Raw genomic sequence first — 19,883 nt, forward strand, 5'->3', positions numbered from 1 at the left:
AAATGAGCTTAAACAAATACAAAATTTTAATTTAATTGTCAAGAAGGACATAAGAATCCCACATTAAGTCTGACAATATTTAATCATTGCATCATAATTCAAAGTTAGAAAACACTGTTATTCACAGGGTGCTACTACAGCTGCCATCTGATTGTTGAATCATCTTCCAGGTGCCAATGGATAACCAAAATTACATTAGTGTTGTGTGCCATTTGTCTGACACTTCAAACCTGACACATGGGGACACTTCTGCCACTGTGTGGTGCAGCTGCCACTGTGCAGTTCAGCAGAGGCAGTTCTCCAGCAAAGGGAGCTAAATCACTTCTTTGTGCTTGATGCAATAAGAACTTTATAAGCAGTACTGCTGTCTTTTCATTTTGGGTGACAAATTAGCAACTAGCCTACATGAGGTTTGGACCACACAACTTTGCAGGGAATGACAACGCAGCATCACAACTCCATGCAATCTGCCCAATTGTGCAACTCTGAGCTTCAACAGCTAGTCTTTTGGTTTAATATTCCCCTTATCTGGAGGTTTCTCTTCATCATGCTCACGTGCCACCAAATGCAGCTGTTAATAGCCCCAGCACCCCAGGCAATAGCACATATGTAAACAGCAGCTGGGGGTACCTTTAAAAGTTCCCAGAGCCCTAGTTTGGAGTAAAATATAAAGCCACCCATTGTTCAAGATGGAGAAGAATTTTCTATCAAAGGTGGAAATCTCAAAAGCAATTCACAGTAATATTCCATCCTCCAAGTGACACTGGCTTAAGTGGGTCATTTTTTCCAAGGGAAAATTAAAATAAGGTATTTCTTAATGGCTAAAGTATTGGCTTCAAGTATTTCTTAATGGCCACAACTAATACAAATATTTCATTTTTATTAATGAGTAAAATTATTGTCAATATCTTGAAGCATCTCAAGCAACTGGGTACTTATAGTACATAGGAATTACACATAATAAAAAAAATCCTCTGACAAAATATAGCTGAAAAGACAAAACAACTTACTTGCCAGTCTCTACCTAGAAAATGCACAATGTCCACTATAAAACACTCCAAAATTCTTGAAGTTACGAGTTGGTGGATAAGCAGATGGGGGTGTGGGGAAACAAATCTTGCCCTGGTTACTATAAAGTGCACTAACACACACACTCAGCAGCAGGTGTACTTACGCACTAGAAAGACTGCTTTCTGTTCGTTAGCTATTACCATCAGGTCATTTGTTGGTGACAAGGACAACACACAGTCCTGAAGCCAGTAATTTCTCTGGTTCTTGGAATTAGATTCCTCTTCTTCCTACAGGTAAAGCTTTAGTCAATGTGTATGCAATAATTTTTAAACACAGCAGAACTTGCAAGATTCATGACAACAGTTTGGCTTGCCCTCCATACCAGCACTAAAGGGACTATTATTTATCACGCCACACAACTCCACCTTGCATGAAAAGTCATGAGAAATGCACCAACCCTGCACTAATTCTGTGTGTTTACAAAACGGAAAACAAAGAAGTATTCATCACTAGCTCTACTCCTCTAAATCTTCTCCTTTCAAAGAGACATTAGGAGAATGAGATTTAAAAGTTTTACAGATATTGATTAAAGACTGGAGAGAACCTCTTGAGTTATTCTCATTACAATCCATACTCGAACAATTTATGCAAGCTCACACACTGATCTGCATTAAGTAAATAACATGCACATAGGAAGAAAGTAATTAAGCTGGTTTTCACACTAAGGCCTCATGGTAACACACAACAGGTATCAGGTGCCTTTCCACAAAGTAACTTCACAGTGAAACAAATCCAACCTAAGTGGTGCCAAATTTTAAGGTTATAACGATGGCTAAGTAAAACCTTAGATACCATCCTCACGTACAAAAGCAAAAAAATTGCATCTTTTTTCCTGGGAGCAACAAGCCAAATATTTGCTCGTGGAACAAAGGAGCTCCTGCTAGCCATAGTTCAAAGACAGGCAGTAACAGGTTTTGAGTGAAGTGCTACAGGGTCTTGGAGTTGATGCTTAAACCCATCCTCTTACCCCAATCACAGAAACACACTTTCCCTGGTCCACAAACTCCATTCCCATAGCCACATACTCAATCCTATGTCCTTCCATCTCTCCAAAATATTGCTCCACCCTCTAGTATCTCAAAGCTGCTATGCACAAATAAAAAGCCCAACAATTTCAGTGTGATCATTTTCTGATCCATCCTATTTATTCTATTAAAGTTGCACCTGCTTGAAAGTATACAAATTTACTCCCAGCAGAAAAATAACCACCAAACTGTAAGGAGAATTTGCATATCATGTTCTTAATCAGTTATTCATTGTATTTAGTTCCTTTCATAAGGCTGTACCACAAAAATGGTCACTGTGCACAGAGGAACACCCCGCACATGTACCATAAAGTCTACATTATCACACTTCAAACATTCTGCTAACTACCTTTGTTCACACTCTCAGTTTGTGCAAATGGAGAACCTATTTTCACGTCATTTTTGTCTGCTAAAGGGTATCAAGTTCTATAGCAACAATTATTCCCTATTTATTGGCATTTTTCAAGACTTTACAAAAAGGCAGTGAAGTTGTCTGAGATACTCATGACAACTTTAACTCCTCCTGACAGAGATAAACGCATTATGGGCAAAAACACACAAGCAAAACCCAAAGAAAAGCCTTGTACTAATTTTTAATGGCACGATTCTCAAACTGAGGAAAAAGAAATGAAAGTTTTGTTGAAAGTTTAAATGGAACTAAAATTGTACTTCAGACAGAAAATTTAAAGTTATCTGTAAACATAAACAAAGAACTTGAAATCTAAAGACATAAAACATGGCCATCTTATATTAGTGACAAAAATAAGCTGAGGGTTAAAACAAGAAAAGCACTATACTGAAGGTGAAAAACAGAATGATTAAAATCAGCATTTAAGAAAAGACATCAACATCATCATTCCTACAACACAGCTAATCAGTTCCACAAAAGGACACCTTGTGACAAAAACCCAAAACTTCTATCCATTTTCAATAACTTCTCAAAAGTTTGCTATGTTCCATGAAATAGATACTTGTCCAGGGGACAAGTAATTCCAAGAAACAATTATTTTTTTGCCAACTATAATACATATTAAGAGTTAAAGGCCCTTAACAAGGCGATTCATTGTTACATTATACTAATAATTCTCATCTCTGTGCTAGACTCACGCACTCATTTTGCTGTGTGTTCAGACATACAGACTCAAGTATTTATATGCTCCTACCCAGAACAACCTGTTTGTTGTGTATGACAGCAAACCCCTCCTGAAGAGTTTGACCTGGAATCACTAGTGACTTTAGACCAAAACACATAAGTACAGGATGCAGTGTTGAGTAAGAAGGGTGTGAACTACCTGGCAGAAGAGTGTGACAATTTGAAAGCAAAAATTTAAACTATTTCAATTCAGCAACACCTGCTGCTTCCATCAAATTACAACATAAAGTAGAAAACCAAGCATTTGTTTTCCTCATTCAGGAAGTTATACACATTACAGCACATTTAACAAAGATGTGGCCTGAGAAACACGCTCATTTCATGGCAATTATAGAGTTGAGTGCCAATCCTATTTAAAACTTTTTATATTTTTGCCATTCCCAACATCAGTGTCAGTGATTCATCCCTGGGAGACACCATGCTCGTTTCAACTTGTCACCTCAGCTGAAGTATCTGTTTCCCTGCTGAAATAAGTAGGCACAAGGATACTGCCGAACTCCTTAGGCATAATTCCTGGCCACTGACATGATGACAGCAGATAAGAGCATTTTGTTAGCACAGTGAGGTCTGGATTCCTCAGTCTACCCCATGAGCTCTTAGAGGGATTTAATCAAGCAATTCTGTTGAGATGACTCATTCAGCTGCAAATGATTTCTACACAGTTTCCCTAATATCTCAAGTCAGCTGGTAGGCAGAAGCCTCAGCCTTACCAACAATTAACAGACTAGCCATGCTGCTCTTAGCTAGCTGGGCAGGGGAATGCTTTCCTCTTTTAAAGAGCAACTATGCTGTTCCATCCCACATATGCAGCTTAATCCCTCCTGTAACACATATGTTATCCACATATGACAACATAAAAAGATCTACATGATCTAAACATAAAAAGAACTACATGATCTTTAGGAAGATGTCTGTGCCAGTGGTTCCTGATTGAGTAGTTTTAGATCTTTATTAATTCATGAGAGTTATTATAAATTTACTGCCATGCCCCACTGTCTCTGGCTAACTATAGGACAAAAGAGATGCCCCCAGCTGCAGCAGCACAGGAAGATGTGTGTATGCTCTAGTGAGAAAAAAGCCTACAGAATACAAGAATATCACAATAGGTAACATCCAAGCTATATTTAGAAACAATTACAGGAGCAAGCAGTCACACTTAAAACACAGGTCAAAATGCTTCTTACCGAGGTAATAGCTGTATAGAAGAAAAAAAAAAACAAAACACACACACAAAGCTGTGGAAGAGTTTCTAGAATAGGCAAGTTAGCAATGAAAACTCATTTATATGAACTTACAGGTTCTTGTAACTCTGCTTCATCCCAGGCTCCCCAGCCACCATCTTCCCAGCTTGTTGATTTGCCTGTTTTAAGTGAAAAAAGACTTGTAACACGAATACAGCATAGGCAACAACAACAACAAAAATCACAATTAAGATGATTGCTGGTGGTCATTTTTCTTTCCCCACCAATGCATTGTAACTTTGTTTATAGCAGATACTAAATGAGTCCTACAGAAAGAACCCTGAAGTGGCACAAAGGGCTGTCTTATTTCTCCGTAATTTATTTACTTCCATTTCTGACACAGCAAACAGTTCTTGGTACAACACATCACTGATCCTTCAACAGGGCCTTTCTGCACTTAACTAGAAAAAAACTATTCAATTAAATTTGTGTTTTCTCAGTTTTCAGACATTTCAAGAGGGGCAAGATCTATTTGTAGTTTTATATTGTAAGCTGAAGTGAAAAGTGAGAACAAAAGTGTCCACTTGACAAAAACTCCCTCCAGCAGGTACAGAGACCTAAAGTCTCACTGAAAAATCTAAGCTTCAGCTTGATTTATCTAATTCCTACTATTCCAAAGACAAGAAGAGTCCCATCTTGTACATACTAGGCAGCTAGAAAGATAAAAGGGACAACAGGCTCCCTCCAATCCCTCAGAAATTTATGTCTGTGCTCCCAGACGCTTTGCTAAGAGAATCTGTAACACACCACAAGAACCACATATGCACCATTTTATGAGAGACAGTTTTTCTATGCTAAAGTATAATATCTTCCTTTTCATAATGTGGATTTTCATTTGGTTTAAGTCAATTACAGGACCAGCCAATAGCAATATAAGTTCATTTTCAAGGGAATGATAGTACACGGAAAATCATCTGTGACCACAAAACATCTGAGCCCAGAATAATGCAGATCCCACCACCACAGTAAAGCAAATACTCAAAGTATGGCCTCTGAGGAGAAAACAGGCACAAGGTCCTTGGTTATTCAAGTCTTAGCAAGACAAGACAGAGGAAAATTAATGAGACATTGATCAGTTTCAATTATGTCATTTAGAAACCTCAGAGAAATGACAACCTCACAAAATACCTCCAACACCTGAGGAAAGAGATTCACAGAGACAGGTCTACTTCTCAGATGTCTTACAAGAGTGAATGTAGAAGCCTTATTAAAAAATCTGAAAATTTTCCACCTAAAAATACAGAACTTGATGTGAATTTAACAGCTACTGGAATTTTGTAGCAGCAGATATACAAGCGTCAAACACCACCATTATTGGGACCCTCAATAAATCATCAAGTACCACTGTAGTCCAGTAGAAAGGCCACGGACTGCCTTCCATCCAGCATGTACTACTGTGAAATCTGAAGCAGTAACCAATAAGACTTCAAGAGTTTTCCAAGGATTTCTTTCAGGTTTTTCCATCAGCTGTTGTCATGGCTAATTTGACCTTAAGAAGTTTAAATATGTCTCAAATTAGTTTAAACTTAGTTTTAAGCAAGCAATATTTTACCATTTTGGATAGTCAAACAGTACAGACAAAAAGGTTTGTATCAAGGCCACTCCAATTTTATTTGGTTTTAAAACTCTAGTTCCTGTACCACCCAGCAAGGAAAAGCAGAACAATGTACAGTACAATAAAACAGAAATCTCGTTTTTGTCTTATTAGGCAGATTTAAAAAGTCTTGTACGACTAATGAAGACAAAAATCTTTGAAAAAAATATTTTAGCTTCAGAAACAAACTTTCTACAATGCTGTTGGGAACAGCAAGACAGTATTTCACCAGACTGTAGAAGACAAAATGCCCACTGCATTAATAACCTTTGTAAAATTGAAAGGTCTGCACCATTTACAAACTGGGTGAGTCAGACAGTTTTACTGCATCATCATCAATACAGACATAACCGCATGGTCGTTTCAGGCGTAACTATACAAGCAACAAGCTTCCAAGGGTCACGGTCTCATCCTGTATTTGAGGTTGAAAATTTTCCAGTGTAAAAATATAAACATACAAAGGAGAATTATGGCAAATACCGTTGAATATAAACCACAAGAAGAAAACAGCAGCTAACTTCAATGTTTAGTTTAAGAAACTTAATAGAACTCTACTTTTGTTTGCATTTCATTATCTCAAAAGGCAACAAAATCTCCTTCCTATAAAACTCATGGAGGAAAGGAATCTATCAGCGTGTTACAGTCCAGAGGGAAACATAACCATATCCAAGCAACAGTCGGGGCGCCAATCCCAGCCCTATGGCACAGAACAGACCAACGTTCCCAAGAAATGTTAGCCACTTCGGTTCTGGCACTGAACACCCATAACATCCAACTTCATCTCCTAGAATTCTTGCTGCCTCTTAGAGAACAGCTGCGCTTTCATGGTGGTTGTCACCTTCCTTGGGTGATACTAAGTCAGCCGAAAAAGATGGAAAAATTACGTCACGATGAGTCACCATTCTAGTGACAAAACTGCAGAGCTCTTCTGGAGCTGTGACTGGCTCTGCAAAGCCAGCACCTCCTCCAGCTTACCAGGGTTCACAGGCTTGCTCCCTCATGCCTACCCTCCATATCCTACAGAACTGCCCCTGCATGCACTATCGTATGTATTTCTCAAGCCTCTGCATCCATTCTTTCCTTTCTTTCATACATTGTTTCTTTTTTTTTTAAGAAGAAATGAAATTACAATTGATTTCTTACTCATAGTACTTAGATACTTCACCTATGCAATGGCTACTGAAGCAAGGTATTAAACAACAGACAACTATCTCTGGAACAATGGACAGAGAAGGCACAGGGGACACACACTGTCATACAAGAACTCAAAGCACACAGTTATTCACCTGTGCCAATGAATTACAAAATATTCCACGGACACTGTCAGCTTGCAGAGACTTTCCCATTCACCAGCACTTGATAAGGTCACTCACGTGAGAGATGGCACAGCGTCCAAGTTCTGATACAGTGAAGATTAAGAAATACCCCACATTTCCTTTAGTAACATTACAGATCTGAACCAGCAATTGTGGAATGTAAGACATTATCTAGAAATCAATACCTAAACAAGCCCTTAACAATTCTTCACTTGCAACATGTCCATTTTTCCAGTCCCCCTTTTGGGGGAGAGGAAGGAAGGAATCAAACTTTCCTGCACAAATCTATATTTCCATTTCATCTCTCTACCTCTGACTAGTAGTAAATGTCTTATAAACAGTTCTCCTTACTGGGATAAAGCAGCAGCAATATTCCAGATTTTGCTTTACTCCAGAGATTGCAAAAATAAAAGTCCATTCCACTGGGTCTACAAGAAGCACTTAATCCTTTAATTTGAAGCATACAGCATTAAAACTCCATCAGCACATTTGAAACTTTATAGCTGGTTTAAACACTGCACACGTGCACCACTCGTGTTAATCCAGAATAAAATTCATTTCAAGCATGTTTATCATAAGCTTAATACCCACAAGAACAATTTCTACTGATAGGTATGTTTGGTTTAAAAGATGAGAGAGAAGAGAGAAACAATAGCAACTGATCTAAACCAACGAGGTCTAACTGGCATTTTACAGGTCAAACTTACGATGAACGGTGATTTTACTCATTCTAATATTTTCTCCCCAGATTACAGAATACATATCTGAGCACAGAAAATTGCCACTGTCCTCCCTTCCAGAGCAGGAAGGGATCTGGGTCAGGCAGCAGAAGCCTTTTCCTCCTGCCCTCACATCTATGTTCCAGCTCTACAGAGCAGGTTACTAGAGGACATGCTTGGACATGCAATTAAAAGTGTGTAGTTTGTTGGCTTTATGATCTGCCAGTTTGTTTCCCATCCATGCATAGAAGAATATAAAAAAAATCAATGGGTAATAGTGCAAGAAAAGATTGCTTAAGTGCAAGAGTTGTATATTTTTTTGTTCTGTGCACATTTACTGCAATTCTGACACTGCTGGATTGCATAATTACTGAAGAAAGAGAAGTAGTTTCATTTTTCGTCAGGCCAAGAAATTTTAGAAATAGTTTAGAATCTTCTTGCTCTTCAGTAATCACAGGCTGTTTATTCCCAAACCTCCCCCAGCATGGGGACTGACAAATATTTAGGCTATTTTGCGTCTGTTGAGACTAGTATTATATTTGTTTTCTCTTATCACTTCAGATATCCATAAGTGGGGGAAAAAAAAAAAAAAACCAAACCACTCACGTTAAGTTAGCTGTCTAATCTCAAAAAACACCACATTTTTTTCCTCTTTAAGGTGGTCACAATCGCTTTCAACAGAATAAAAGATGACAAAGTTAAAAATAATCCAGGTATTACACAGATTTCTTAAATAAATGCTGTGAAGTTCCATGGTTTACAGTTGTAACTCAACTTCAACAACAAAGTTTAACATACCATAGAGGGGGAAAATGGCACACAGGAGACAAATGGAACAGATTACATACATAGTATTTCAGCTTTTTATCAGATGCAAGTGACACCACCTTAAGTTAAGCAAGAAAGAAGGAAGTCTATCCAGTAAAAGAGATAGGAGAGTAAAGAAGTAAAACACTTAGGTGAGAAGGTAATTTGGATGAAGCACTCTGACACCATCTATACTGAGAGCATGTCATTTAGTCTTCCCTGTATCTGAGAATGTATTAACAATTACAGATGCAACACAATTCAGGCAGAGTGCATATTTTTATGATATTTTACACAAAAACTGAAAGATAGGAATCTTAAATGTATATAATACCATCTGGAGAGGAAGGATCTGATTAATGAGGCAATAGCAAAGATCTTGTCACAACAGTCTAATAGGGGAATATATCAAATTCAATAAGGTTGATACAGAAACAGTTAAGAACAAATCTATTGCTAAATGCAATCTGGAATTTGATTTTGTAATGTATTTTTTTCTTTGTAACCTTGTTGGCAGCTCAGAAATAAAAAGCCGGGCCTTCTGTATTTCTGAATCAAATCAGCTGATCCAGATAAGGCCAAGTGTACAATCACAACTCCAAACACATTGTTTAGAGGAACTGGGCTGAAGAGCACTTTTCAGGTTGGTGTCAACAAAACATGGCAGGATTTTGGAGAAGAGTTTCTCTGACAGGTTTAAGTCATCATTTCTACCATAAAAAGCAGCAGCAAAGTGACAACTCATAGCTCTGAGCAACCCCCCAAATCAGGGGGTCAACTTTTTTCTTCCCCTGAATAAGCACAAACTCGCTGCTGTAGATGCAGGTATCATTCCTCAGGAATCCCCAAGGTCCAGTTTTGTTGGCTTTTTTCATTTAGGTAATGGGACATAAAAACACCTGGAAACTAAAAACATCTGCACACCAAGAAAGTGCTGATTTTTTTTTGTTTCTCCTTAACACCTCCAAATCATAGCTAGCAGCAGTCCTACCTGGCTATGTCACTGAGTTGCTGTCAGTGAGCCCATCAAATATCACAGTTCAAGCTGAGAGTCTACTGGAGGAACAGATACACACATCACTCCAAATAAATTGCAGTTAAATTCCTCAATTTATAAAGATTATAGAAAAGGTTATCTGTCTTTATTGCTCTGTTTTCTGCTCTTTTCAGTTAAACATCCATTAATTTCTAAATGCTAAAATTATCATGCCTGCAAAGCTCTATTACATCTTGCAAATAAGACGGGGTTTTTTGTTCACATGTATGCCTTTTTACAGGCAGCTGCATAATGGAGCTAACTGTTACAGCTGTTTTCTGACCTAGCCAACAGGCATCCCAAAACATCTTCAACACAGCAAGCTGTCAAATTGAATGTGATGCAAATACTTCCTACTCCCAGTATTTGCACATTTGAAGCAGCAGTTTTCAAAGCCACTTAGGTACCACCAGGCTCAGGATCCACAGAGGATTTGTACCTCATTAGCAGCATTTACTTTTTCCAAGGATCTTAAATTCTCGTGCTTTTTTAGTCCTGTTCACTAAAATATGAAAAAGCATTCAGATCACCGTTTTTTTTTTTTTTTCTAGAGAATAAAGACATGGTAAATCCATATGAAGCACTTTTAACCAACCTACTCTGTATTACTGGGTTTATTTATTTAAGCCACAGGAGGTAAGATCCACCCCAGTACCTGTTATTCTAACATGTGCTGTGAAGCAGAATACAGCTGGGTTTTATTGTACATGAATGGTCAGCTCAAACAGCCTAAAAACATTTCTTGGGTGATTTCAGCATTGCATGACGAGCAATTCTAACACATGATTGAATCAGAAGCACATGAACCCTTCCTTCCAGTGTTTACTGATTGAGCAAGGAACAGCCACTGCAGAACCAACTTTACCCAAGGTTCAAAGGAAGAGGGCACCTTTTGTTTCCCTCCGCAGTTTACCAGACAAGTATATCCTTTACACAAATCAGACAAACTGTAGGGCTACAGGAAAAGATTCAGAGAAGTTGTAGTTGATAGGATGCTTTCCATTACCTTTTTCTACTGTTGAATGTGTTTTAATGTTTACCTGTTCAAAGGAAGGGAAAAAACCTCAAGTTCCCTTAGAATAAAAATACAGATTTTTTTTTTTTTTAGTTACGTACATTTGGATTTTTAATATATGCAGCACTTTCAAAAGACTTTTCAAATTAAATATGAAATAGACAACCTCGATTAACTTTTAAATAAATGAATTATGCTGCTATGTTAAATACAACTAGGTGAGAAGACAGAGCTTTTTTGTTCATATTTTGTTCATATTCATACAGCTATTTTGTTCATCTAACTTCAAAATTTGATTAAATTTAATTTGGTTTAGAAATGGATACTGCTTCCATTTTCAGAAGCAAGCAAGTTCTCTTCATTTAAAATGTTACTGCAAAAATGCTCTCACACTAATCAGGCTCATTTTTTTTGGTAGCAAATACATTCACAGGAAATATTGTGGTTCGTTCTGTTAGAATGAAAAAATGGCCAAAGTTAAAACAGCATAAGAAACTTTTATGATCTACAACTAAGAAACCAAAAGAGACAAGGCCTACAGTTCCCAGTAAAAACCCTAAATACGCTGAAGATCCAGAGGTAGCTTTCCAAAAGGATTTGATATTCAAAGCCTGGCAGGTGCTTTTGAAAGTTCTACTAAAGACCTAAAACATTTAGTTATGACTCAAAAAAAAAAAAAAAGCGTTAACTGAAATGCATTTTGTTAAATGAAAATATTTAATATACATTTATTCCCCTAAGGTAGCCAGCATATTTCATTTAACTACAACTTTTAAATACCAGCAAGAGTTTCCATACAAATGCAGTGTAACTTCAAAAAAAAAAAAGTAAATAAAAGGTTTTGGTCCTTTGCATGTGTTTACTGATATTTATATAATTGGTTATGTGCAAAGAAACACAGTTTAGGACAAAAGTTGCATTTCACAGCAAATTAACATATTTTCTTTGTTGAACTTATCAGTAAAAACAAACTACTCTTTAGGTATTCCTCCTGGAGAGTAAATATATAAAAGGAGATGAAAATTCAAGTTTTTAAACGTGCAGCTTTATTAAATTACTGTTTTAAAACAGTACGTTCTGTCAACGAAAGAGTTTTTACTAAAGCATTCCCTAATCAAAATCATTTTATATCTTGCTTAGTTCAAAATATTTGCCTTAGCTCTTTCTGCCATAGAAGTGCAATACGCACTAAAAAAACACAAACAAAATCAAGAAGAATTTTCTTGGACAAGATTTTTTTCTTTCCTTGGTGTACAACACAGGAAGCATAGATTTGTTGCATGTTCTCACACTACCTCCCTTAAACTTTATTTACAGCAAAGAGCCCTTCCTTGCGAACAAAAGAGCAGTTAAGATACACAACAATCATCCAAGAGAAAAGGGAGCAATTTTGGACTGCCATGCAACTAGACACTTGCCTACTAAGAAAAATGAACAGCTTAGTGGCAGGCGGAGAGGAGGGGAAGGTAAAGAAAGAGGGAATGAAAAACTGAATTAAGGATTTCCACCCACAACAAGAACCCAGAGTGCAAGACCATGAGACAGGCAGCAACTGCAGGATCCAGATCCTCCCATCTCAGCCAGAGTTACAAAGCAACCCTTTAGCTCAGCTGCTCGGGACACAAAGCATCATCAAAGCAAAACCGAAGGAACGAGTCTAATGGGAAAACAATCTCCAGTTCCACACAGCCAAACCCAGTTTTTTCTAACTTAGGATACCTCCACAATTTATTTACTTCTAAGTTAAGATACCTCTGCAAGTTGTAGCAGCAAAATTACTAAGTTATAACCTTGTGTCTAAACCACTCTGGGAACTCTCACTTGCTGGCATTTATGCTCATTTATCCTGAACCATGAAAACAGCTGTGGTATCAAAAAAATCACAGGCGCAAATCCAAACGACATCAATGAATCTAAACGAGCAGTATTTTGAAGAACACTCACTTCTGACACTCTGCCTCAGTGACTGAACGAGCAAATATAAAAATAGTCCAGAATACAGCCCATTCATTAAAATATCAGAATAGCACATTTTGGAACATTCATCTTCTTTGCTTCTATCATTTTGGCAGTTTTACAACACACTAAATATTTTCCCCCTTTACAGCTGCCATTTGACAAATCCAATCCAACAGAAGTATCCAAAAGATATTTTATAAAAACGTCTTTCAAATATCACCAAATACAAGAGATATATTTTAATTTCTTTCAGCTCATACTTTTAGAAACACAAATCCATAACAATCCCCTGCTTTTATCTTCAGAATTTGAGACACTAACAAGAACCTTCCAATTCCAGAACCCTCCTTTAGATATAGACACTGAAAGAAAAGCCATATGGAACCTGCATGGATTTTTCAGAGCAGTATCAGGGTCAATGAACAAGCACAAGCAGCAGCAGAAAACTGTTTTCTACCAAAACTTTTGCACACAGAAGTTTTAGTAGTAATATTAAGTAGATGAACATATCCTTTTAAACTTTTTTTACAATTGTTGTATCACCTTTTTGACAGGAGAGGGGTCAACAGTATTCCACTGGAAGAGAGTGGATTTATATTGCGTATTAGGAAGAAATTTTGTAACAAAGAAGATGAGGCACTGGAACAGGTTGCCCAGAGAAGTTGGGGATGTCCCATCCATGGAAGTGTTCAAGGCCAGGTTGGATGGGACTTTGAGCAACCTGGTCTAGTGGAAGGTGTCCCTGCCCATGGCAGGGGGATTGGACTAGATTAAAGGTCACTTCCAACACAAACCATCCTACGATCTCCCCCTCTTTTAATTTCCCCACGGACATTTTAAGCTTTTTATATAAGCACCTTGCTGCTTTCTCTCAAAGCTGTTTACAGCTGTGACGACTTTTACAAGAATCCTCATTAACCGCTTCCAACACTTTCTTTCCAAACTGTTTCCAGAAACAGTTTGCACATATACATATATACACACACACACACACATAAATGTATACAGGTAACACAGCATGGTAGTAACAACATACACGAAACACATTCTCTGTGCTGTCTATCCTGGGCATGGATCTGTTGAGAACACACAGCTCCCGTGCTGGGCAGCTCAGCCCTTCGCTGTGCCCTGCCTCACACAACAGAAACCCGTTCCACAGTTCCAGACTGTAGCTGCTGAAAGATTTGCTCCCTTCAAACTTAAGCTGCCAAACTAAACCTTCAGCATACTTTGCTGTCTTTTAATTTAAGCTGCCAAACTAAACCTTTAGCATACTTTAAGCGTGTTATGCATGATTAGACAACCTTGCGTGCACAACGTGTGGCTCTGTGGTTCTTCATAAGAGCATCTTCAGATAACTGCAACTTTCACCTCGAAGTTTGTGGCACCCGGGGTCAGCGGCCAGAGAACTTCACCTCCACACCACAGGCTAAGGATTGACACACGAAACTTCCGGACACCAGGAAAACCCGACCTTGCAGGTTAAGATGTGGCAGCTGTGGCGGGACACCCACCCTCTAAGGCCCTTTACCACGGCAACGACCCCGAGCACTCGGGGCTAGCGCGGTCACCCGGGGGCGGGCTGGGGGTTCGGACAGCGGGGACGGGGGGGTGCCGCCGGCACCGGCCTCGACGTCGGACACCCCCGGCCGCGGTCAGCGCGGGGCCCGTCCCGCCGAAGGGCCGAGCCTGCCCCGCCGCCCCGAGCCCCGCGGGGGCGGCCCCGCCACTCGCGCCCCGCCGGGCCAGGCCGGGCCCCCGCGGCCCCGCACCCCGGGGCGCACTCACCGCTGTCCCTGCCGGCCGCGGCGCTGCCCGGGCGCCGGTGCGAGCACAGGAAGTCGCGGGCCGCCTCCAGGTCCTGGAAGTGGCCGAAGGGGACGAGGGCGCAGGACATGATCCCTGATCCTGGTCCCGATCCCGGTGCCACCGCCCAAGCCGGAAACCCTCCGACACTTCCCGCGGGCTCCGCGCGGACCCGCGCAGGGCGCATGCGCCACGGGAGCTGTCACGTGGCGCCCACAGCTGCGGGCGGGGGGGCGGTCACTGAGGGCGGTGCCGGGAATTGCTGGGAGGGGCTGTGGGATGGGAAGGGGAGCGCTGTGGGATGGGAAGGGGAGCGCTGATAGGGATTCACGGGGTCAGTTAGGTTGGAAAAGACCTCTGACATCATCGAGTCTAATCTCCGACCCAACCCTGGCGTGTCAGCTAGACCACGGCACCGAGCGTCACGTCCAGACTTTCCTTAGACACCTCCAGGGACGCGCCTCCCTGGGCAGTTCAATCCAATGTCTAATCACCCTTTCCTGTGAAGGAATTCCTCCTAATGTCCAACCTAAACCTCCCCTGGCACAGCTTCAGGCTATATCCTCTCATCCTGTCACTGCTTCCCCGGGAGAAGAGACCGAGCCCCGCTTGAAGACAACCTCCCCTCAGGCACTTGTAGAGAGCAATAAGGTCAACCCTGAGCCTCCTCTTCAGGGTAAACAAGGCCAGCTTCCTCAGCCGGATTTCACTATCCAGGTCTAAAGTGAACCAGCAGGGCCCCAAACACCCATGCTGCTGTGAAGAATAGGTAACACCTCCAGTAGGTAGTGAGAACAGGCTTTCTTTCAGTCTTCATTGCTCTTGCAAATACGAAGAGTTTTTTTTTGTTTTATTGCCAACCAGTTCCTATTCCTCCTCTCGATGCTGAGGCATCTAAGTGGCAGCAGCGATTATGATGAGTGAGATTTGCTGTGGAGTGACATCAGTACAGTGCTGACAGCTGATCCATAGCTTCAAAAACCTTCCCTTAAGGCAAGGAGAAAAAAAAACGTGTGGGAAGAACACCAAGGAATGTTTTCTGGGCCCCAAAGAAACACAAATTGCCCTGTAAAAACAAGACTTAACAAATTTTTGAATGGATCCTAATCAACCATGAAATTTCATATATATTTATATACATAAGGGGTTTCTTTGTTATATATATTTTTACTATATATCTATAAATATAAAAACTCAGTTTCTTGTTTTCACTCAGATGTCTTTTATTTCGTAGATAACAATGTGTGTGTCTTGAGCAGTTAAAAGCAGAAATGACTGAGCAAGTAGTTCAAGTCCTTCTGCAAGTTTCATTTGTGGTCTAGGTCTTCTGGATGGTCTTTAAACACCTCCTGAGACTGAACAGATTTTTAATAAGAGAAGTTTCATGCCAAAGTGGGTTCTCAGGCAATACACGGGTTAGACTGGTATTTAAGCAGATGAATAATCCTGTAGCTATTCAATACAGAGTTGATGAATTCGGTTTTTCTGAATAGGCATAAAATTACAAGCTATGGAGCAATGGGAATGATGCTATTCGAAAACAAGGTCATGGCACAGGAAAGGTTGAGACACTGTTATAAGGAATGGATAATGACATTGAAGATTTGAACATGCATAGCCTGTGAGGAAAAACATGTTTCATGCCATTTTGGATCTGTAACATGCACAGCCATTAGTAATCTCAAGTGAATAAATAAAGAATATGCAAGAAATTAAATTAACAACCATTTTTATCATTCTTTAGTGAAGCTTTCATCACATTATGAAAATTTTCTTATTTTAGAGACTAGTGCACAGTGTAAGACAGTCATATCCCTGCCTGCTTTGCCGTACACAAAGAAGTCGAGTTACAAAAGTGCCAAGAAACCCACTAAAGCATAACATAAGGCAATGAATAACTTAGCGAATAAGTTGATATTTCAAGACAGTCTTGAGCCCTGATAAACTCACATTATAAGTTTGGTTACTGAATTGTGTCTTGTGTGTTTGTTATTCTTTAATATTTACAACTTTTTAAACATTCGTTCTATATATATGGAAGACTACTGGAAAAAAACCCACCTTGAAAAACCTCTCACTTTGAAAACCATCTGACAAAAATATTAAAATATTAATATATTAAAAATAAATATCAAAAAAGTACTTGACATTCAGATAAATGCTTAATACACAAAATTAACAATACATTTGCAGTGGCAAAAATAACCTCCATTGATATAAGTCTTGTCACTGGGAGGCCTTAATGTGTTTACAAAAATACATGATTAGTGTAGATAGAAACTTTTACTTCGGGAAATGAAGGTAGTTATTTACTCAGGGTCAAGTCAAGAAAAGACAAGATATAATGGCTTCAAATTGGCAGAGGATAGGTTTAGATTAGATATTAGGAACAAATTCTTGACTGTGAGGATGGTGAGGTACTGACACAAGTTGCCCAGAGCAGCTGTGGATGCCCCCTTCCTGGAAAGCTTCAAGGACAGGTTTGGAGCCAGGCTTGGAGGAAGCTGCTCTGCTGTCCAAGGTATCACTGCCCATGAAAGTGGGGGGTAAGAAGCAGATGATCCTTAAGGTCTCTTCCAGCCCAAACCATCCTGTGTTGCTCCTCCTTCCACCCCCGTGCCAGATGCCCCAGTGCCCAGAACACAGAACTCACCACCCTGTGACATCAGCCCTGGGGACGAGGCCTTCGCGGGCAACACGGCTGCTGCAGGCACTGCGTCTCTGGTAGCCATGAATTGGCTCTGCCTCCTCATCCTGCTGGCCACGTGTGGGCTTGCTCGCGGCTTATGGGAAAACTGTGGGTAAGTGGCTCCAGGTTCTGGGAAGGAGCTTGGGCAATGCTTAGGGGGTCCCCAGAGGGGTCTGTGCCTGCTTGTCCCCCATGGCAGTGCCACAGCTTCCCAAACCCCATGGGAAAGCCTTATTTCCTTGCCAGCAGCCAGGTGCTGACACAGACAGACACACCTGCCATGGGCTCCCCAGGCCTGCTGTCCATGCAACAGCTGGTGGGGAGGGCAGACGGCTGAGCTTCAGCCTGGGCAGCAGCACAGAGCAGCACAGTAATGACTTTCTGCTTACAGAGGGATCTGTGGGCTCCGACCAGCGGTGTATGACTATGAGTACTTGGTTGATGATCTTGAACAAACACGTGTTGTGGGTGGCACAGGCGCCCAGGAAGGGGCCTGGCCCTGGATCGTCAGCATCAAGCATCCATGGATACCAGGCACGAGGCATCTGTGCGGAGGGTCCCTCATCAGCGCGGAGTGGGTCCTCACGGCAGCCCACTGCTTTGACCATGTCAGGTAAGGAGGAGCAGGGAATGGGTGTATCTCCACAACATGAGCAGGTGCCCTGTCACCAGCACCATGTGTTACTCCCATCCCCTTTGCTTGCAATATGCCCATGGCCTGGGCTCTACAGAGCCCAGCTAAGATGTTGCTCAGGAGAAGGCTGATCTTGTGCCACTGCTTCCTAGCAGCCCCCAGCTCACCATTCCCACAGCCTAAGGCAGACTAGAGCAGTCCCCCCCTCCATAGCACTGAAGGCTGGCAAGGCTGGGCTGCCACAGCACCTGGATCTACTCCCTCTCACCTCTCTCTCCATCTATTTTCCAGGAATATAAGCATGTTGTACTTGGTGATTGGGGCCACCCAGCTGACTAAGCCAGGCCGATGGGCAGTACTGCGCCGGATTAAGCAAGTGCGGATCCACGAATCTTATAATAAAGATGATGAGAGCAATGACATTGCCTTGCTGGAACTGAACAAGCCTGTCCAGTGCAACCGCTACATTCAGATGGGCTGTTTGCCTGACCCCACGCAGAGAGTGTCAGAGATGAAAAACTGCTATGTCGCTGGCTGGGGTTCCACAGTTGCCAGAGGTGAGTTCCCAAGAAAGACTCATATCCTGAAGGCAAGTGAAGCATTCTGGGGGGACAGGTTGGGCTTCCTGACAGCAGAGGACAGAGTCAGCCTGCAGGATGTATGCCTCTGAAGAGATGGGCTTGGCCTACAAGTCAGATAGCAGGGACACAACACTTGTGAGGCAAAACTAAGCCCTAGGGAAAGGGAGCAACCGAGCCAGGGTATGAGAGCTGCTAAGGAGCTGGTGAGTGCTCATTCCTTTCTGTGCCCACAGCTTCAAAATCAAGCGATCTCCTGCAGGAGGCCAAGGTCCACCTCATTGATCTCAAGCTCTGCAACAGCAGCCGGTGGTACGCAGGGGAAATCCACATCCATAACTTGTGTGCTGGTTATCCAGAGGGCAAGATTGATACCTGCCAGGTAGGAAGGAGTGTGTGATGAGCCACTCAACCCCCAGCAGCACAGGCAGCCCGGTCAGCACTGCCTGAACACAGCCTCGGGCAGGCCTTGCCCCGCCAGTCAGTCACCCTCCCAGCCCCACGTCCACACTGCTGTTGGGGCTGCCCTCCCATTCTCCATCCACATGTCCTCGCCCAGTGCCACTGTTTTCAAAGAAAGTCCATCGAGTCCTCTTGGCAGCCCAGAGTCCAGATGGAACCTCTGTCCTCCACACATCCAGAATCACTCTGCAGACATGAGAGAGACTTACCTTGCAGGACCCCACCCCACTCACAGACAAGGTTCTGGATGCTCCAGCACCTTGCTTTGCTGGGACTTTAGCTCTGACAGGGACTATGAGAGAGAAGGAGACAGCACCAGTACCGATGAGGGCCACCCAACATGACCTTAATTCTCTCTGATCCACTGCAGGGGGACAGTGGTGGTCCTCTCATGTGCCAAGATACCACTGCTGACTATTTCTGGATTGTTGGAGTGACAAGCTGGGGAAGAGGCTGCGCAAGAGTAAGGCGGCCTGGAGTCTACACCTCCACTCAGTACTTCTATGACTGGATCCTGTACCAGTTGGGCCTGAACCCATATGGAAGTGCTTCTTGAGCAGTAGGACAGACAGGATCCAGTGCAGGCTGCACCACAACAGGACTGTTTCCTGCTGGGGAAATGCCTGCTGATCCCAAGGCAGTCTCAGTGTCAAAAGCCTGCTCTGTCCTGCCCACACCCCTCTTCTGCGTGCAGGCAAACAGTCAAGTTGACTTAGTTGTTGAAATAAAGTTACCTGTGTTCACAGTTAGCCATGTTTTTGCTCCAATTCCACCTCCT

At 41.7% G+C, this 19,883-nt stretch overlaps 2 protein-coding genes across 3 annotated transcripts in view; one reads left to right on the plus strand and one right to left on the minus strand.

The window, feature by feature from the left end:
• Nucleotides 1–14,891, minus strand: part of RAB3GAP2 (RAB3 GTPase activating non-catalytic protein subunit 2) — a 46,168-nt gene extending 31,277 nt beyond the window's left edge. For both annotated transcript variants that reach the window (XM_050316446.1, XM_050316445.1), the window contains exons 1-3: nucleotides 14,725–14,891; nucleotides 4,545–4,609; nucleotides 1,175–1,298 (exon numbers count right to left, since the gene is read on the minus strand). In XM_050316446.1, the coding sequence (XP_050172403.1) occupies nucleotides 1,175–1,298; nucleotides 4,545–4,609; nucleotides 14,725–14,833 (298 nt within the window). In that variant the 5' untranslated portion in view covers nucleotides 14,834–14,891. The remainder of the gene's footprint in view (nucleotides 1–1,174; nucleotides 1,299–4,544; nucleotides 4,610–14,724) is intronic.
• Nucleotides 14,892–17,472: 2,581 nt separating this feature from the next.
• LOC126640109 (acrosin-like) lies at nucleotides 17,473–19,661 on the plus strand. Its single transcript, XM_050315656.1, has 5 exons — nucleotides 17,473–17,543; nucleotides 17,823–18,044; nucleotides 18,357–18,622; nucleotides 18,880–19,025; nucleotides 19,476–19,661. The coding sequence occupies exons 1-5, from the start codon at nucleotides 17,473–17,475 to the stop codon at nucleotides 19,659–19,661; spliced, it is 891 nt and encodes a 296-aa protein (XP_050171613.1).
• The last annotated feature ends 222 nt before the right edge of the window (nucleotides 19,662–19,883 follow it).

This window comes from Myiozetetes cayanensis, unplaced genomic scaffold, assembly GCF_022539395.1.
Source record: "Myiozetetes cayanensis isolate MyiCay16 unplaced genomic scaffold, myiCay2020 scf2-11, whole genome shotgun sequence".
In the NCBI taxonomy this organism is placed as follows: domain Eukaryota; kingdom Metazoa; phylum Chordata; class Aves; order Passeriformes; family Tyrannidae; genus Myiozetetes; species Myiozetetes cayanensis.

Bases quoted from the DNA above. Each gene is read 5' to 3' on its own strand.
- LOC126640109 (XM_050315656.1), top strand. From the start codon at position 17,473: ATGAATTGGCTCTGCCTCCTCATCCTGCTGGCCACGTGTGGGCTTGCT. The intron at 18,045-18,356 runs GTAAGGAGGAGC...TCTATTTTCCAG, and splicing joins CACTGCTTTGACCATGTCAG to GAATATAAGCATGTTGTACT. The intron at 18,623-18,879 runs GTGAGTTCCCAA...CTGTGCCCACAG, and splicing joins GGGTTCCACAGTTGCCAGAG to CTTCAAAATCAAGCGATCTC.